The following is a 3091-nucleotide window of genomic DNA, read 5'->3' on the forward strand; positions in this document are numbered from 1 at the left end:
CTAGCCTTGAGCTGAAGAGCTGAGAGACAGCACTTAGGCCCAGAGTTCAGGCCCCACAACCAGACCCCCCCCCAAAAAAAAAAGAGAAAAATTCAATGAACTACTCAAAGTTGGAATTCATAGTTCCTTATCTAAAATTCTGTCTCCTTTTCTATTTGTTATTATTTCCAACCATTTTGTTAGAATATTAGTACAATTGTCACTAATTTGAAAATGTGACTAAAACACCTTTTTTTTCAGTAAAAGGACATGAGAATATTACTACGTAGTTCTTTTGTTTTCTTATTGCAGTTTTTTTTTTTTGGTTGTTGTTTTTGTTTTAGACAAAGGTTGGTCTTACTATATAGTTCTGGTTGGCCTGGAATTTACTAGACAGTCAAGCTGGCTTTAAACTTGAGATTCTCTTTCCTCAGGTTCTTGGATGCTGGGATTGCAGATATGTGTTATTACACCAGTAATTCTTGAACGTATGAAGAAAGCAAGAGTAATGTCAGTTCACTATTGTGTGCCTAGTCCCTGGCACTATGCCTGGCTCATAGCAAACATTCATTAAATGTTTAATGGTATGATTTGAATTAATGATACCAAGTATATTTTACTTGTTTTGCAGGTCTATGGTGCTGCTATTCAGTTTTATGAACCATACTCTGAGGAGAATCTCACAGAAAAACAGAGACTTCTTTTGGGTTTATCTCCATTGACAGATGGGAAGTCTGATAATTCCAAAACAATTCACACTAACAAATGCATCTGTCTTCTTTCTCACTGGCCTTTTTTCGATGCATTCAGAAAGTTTCTCACTTTTTTGTATCGTTATTCCATCTCTGGACCTCATGTCCTTCCAATTGAGAAGTAAGTTAGAAGTTTCTCACTTCAAAATTTGATTGATCTCTGTATTATGATATATTTTTGTACTTGTAAGTTGAGTAAATTTAATATAAAACTGGATTTCTGGAGAGTTATTTTTAAAAAAAGAAAAGAATTTAGGGGCTACGAAGGTGACTCAGTGGTAGAGTGCTTGCCTTGCATGCATGAGACCCTGGGTTCGATTCCTCAGCATCCATAAGCAGAAAAAGCCAGAAGTGGCACTGTGACTCAAGTGGTAGAGAGCTGGCCTTGAGCAGAAGAGCTGAGGAAAGTGCCTAGGCCCAGAGTTCAGGCCCCATGACTGACAAAAGGTAAAAATTAAAAAATAAAAGAATTATGTTATTCATTCAGGTAATATTTTGCCATTATACTGTTATAGTCTTGTATTTTAAATAATTTTATTTCTAACAATAAAATGAATGTTTTGATACAATTTAAAATGGATTACTTCGTATAAATGTTTTGAGGGGTGTGGGTTTTTTTTTAATATACTATTAAAGAGTTTATAAATCTTCTTTTTTATTTTTGGTACTAGTCCTGGGGCTTGATCTCAGATTCTAGGTGCTACCCTCAGATTATTTTGCTCCAAGCTAGCACTCTACCACTTAAGCCATAGCTCCATTTCCAGCTTTTTGGTGGTTAATTGGGTAAGTCTCCTGGAGCCAGTTGCTGGTAGTTTATACCTGTAATCCTAGCTACTCAGGAGGCTGATATCTGATGATCACAGTACAAAGCTAGCCTGGGCAGGAAAGTGGTGAGATTCTTATCTCCAATTAACCATCAGACAACTGGAAGTACTGCTGTGGCTCAAAAGTGATGGAGTGCTAGCCTTGAGTAAAACAGCTCAGGCATAGGGCCTAGGCTCTGAGTTCAAGCCCCATGACTGACTTTAAAAAAAAGAGGCTCTTGGACAGCATACAGTATTTTAAGTGTGTATTGCCATCAAGATATAGTAGCACCTCTGTACAGTATTTTTACAATAAAAAAACTGTATAAAATAAAGTTCCTGATTGAAAAGAAAAGATATAGCAACATTTTTGGTGGGGACACACTGGAGTTTGAACTTTCATCTTTGTACTAGGCAGGTAGTGCTCTTTCCATTGAGCTATGGCTCCAGTTCCTGTTATTGCTGGTTATTTTTGCGATAGTCTCACTTGTTGCATGACCACACAACCAGGCTTAATCTATGTTAGGCTTCCCATATATCTAGAATAGTAGGCTTGTGCCATGATGTTCAGTTCTTTTGTTGAGAAGGGATGTTGCTAACTTTTCTTTGGAAGCTAGCCTTGAACAAGCCTCCCAATCTCAGCCTCCCAAGTAGTTAAGGTTACAGTCATGAGCCACTGATGCTTGGCTAATAAGATTAATATTTACTGTTTTAAAGACATTCTTAAGTGAAATGGCATTTCTTTTACTGCAAGGGTATAGTAGTAAAGAGTGTAGCTACTTGTCTACTTCGGTACCACTGCCTTGATCCCCAATAAGGTTCCAGGATTTCATTCCCAATGATTTTTGTACTATATGTACCATGGTCAACACAGTGAAAAAGACAAATAATGTCTTAGTGTTATTATGAAAATAGTTTTGACTTTACAGATCATATCCGAATAGGTCTAGAAGATCTTTAGGGGCTCATGCTCATATTTTTATTTCTAGTACTTTAGGCAATTCAAGAAGACATACTAGTAAAAGTAATGATTTTCTTGGCCACTTTTCTCTATCTGGTTGAAATTATCTCATGTCTTGAAAACAAGATAATTTTGAATTAATATTAAAAGAAAAAGTACAAAGAAAGTATCTTACTCCTTTTAAAAGTTTTTTTTAACTACAGTTTTTTTGTCTATCTTTTTTTTTTAATATTTATTTTGTTGGTTGTTGGGCATGGGCATTGTCCCTTAGCTCTTCAGCTCAAGGAGAGCACTCTACCACTTGAGCCACAGCACCACTTCCGGTTTTCTGGTAGTTAATTGGAGATAAGAGTCTCTCAGACTTTCCTGCCCAGGCTGGCTTTGAACTGTGCTCCTCAGATCTCACCCTCCTGAGTAGCTAGATTACAAATATGAGCCGCTGGCTCCCTGCTTAGTATTTATTTATTTTATTATTATTACTTTTCTGGGGGGTCCGGTCATGGGCCTGAACTCTGGGCCTGGGCTCTGTCCCTCAGCTCTTCAGCTCAAGGCTAGCACTCTACCACTTGAGCCATAGTGCCATTTCCAGCTTTTTT

At 37.4% G+C, this 3091-nt stretch overlaps 1 protein-coding gene across 1 annotated transcript in view; it reads left to right on the forward strand.

Moving 5' to 3' along the window:
• Dennd4a (DENN/MADD domain containing 4A) overlaps positions 1-3091 on the forward strand; it is an 85837-nt gene that overhangs the window by 21974 nt on the left and 60772 nt on the right. The window contains exons 5-6 of the mRNA XM_013009908.1: positions 611-852; positions 1949-1952. Of these exons, the coding sequence (XP_012865362.1) occupies positions 611-852; positions 1949-1952 (246 nt within the window). The remainder of the gene's footprint in view (positions 1-610; positions 853-1948; positions 1953-3091) is intronic.

This window comes from Dipodomys ordii, unplaced genomic scaffold (genome assembly GCF_000151885.1).
Source record: "Dipodomys ordii isolate 6190 unplaced genomic scaffold, Dord_2.0 Scaffold11, whole genome shotgun sequence".
NCBI lineage: Eukaryota > Metazoa > Chordata > Mammalia > Rodentia > Heteromyidae > Dipodomys > Dipodomys ordii.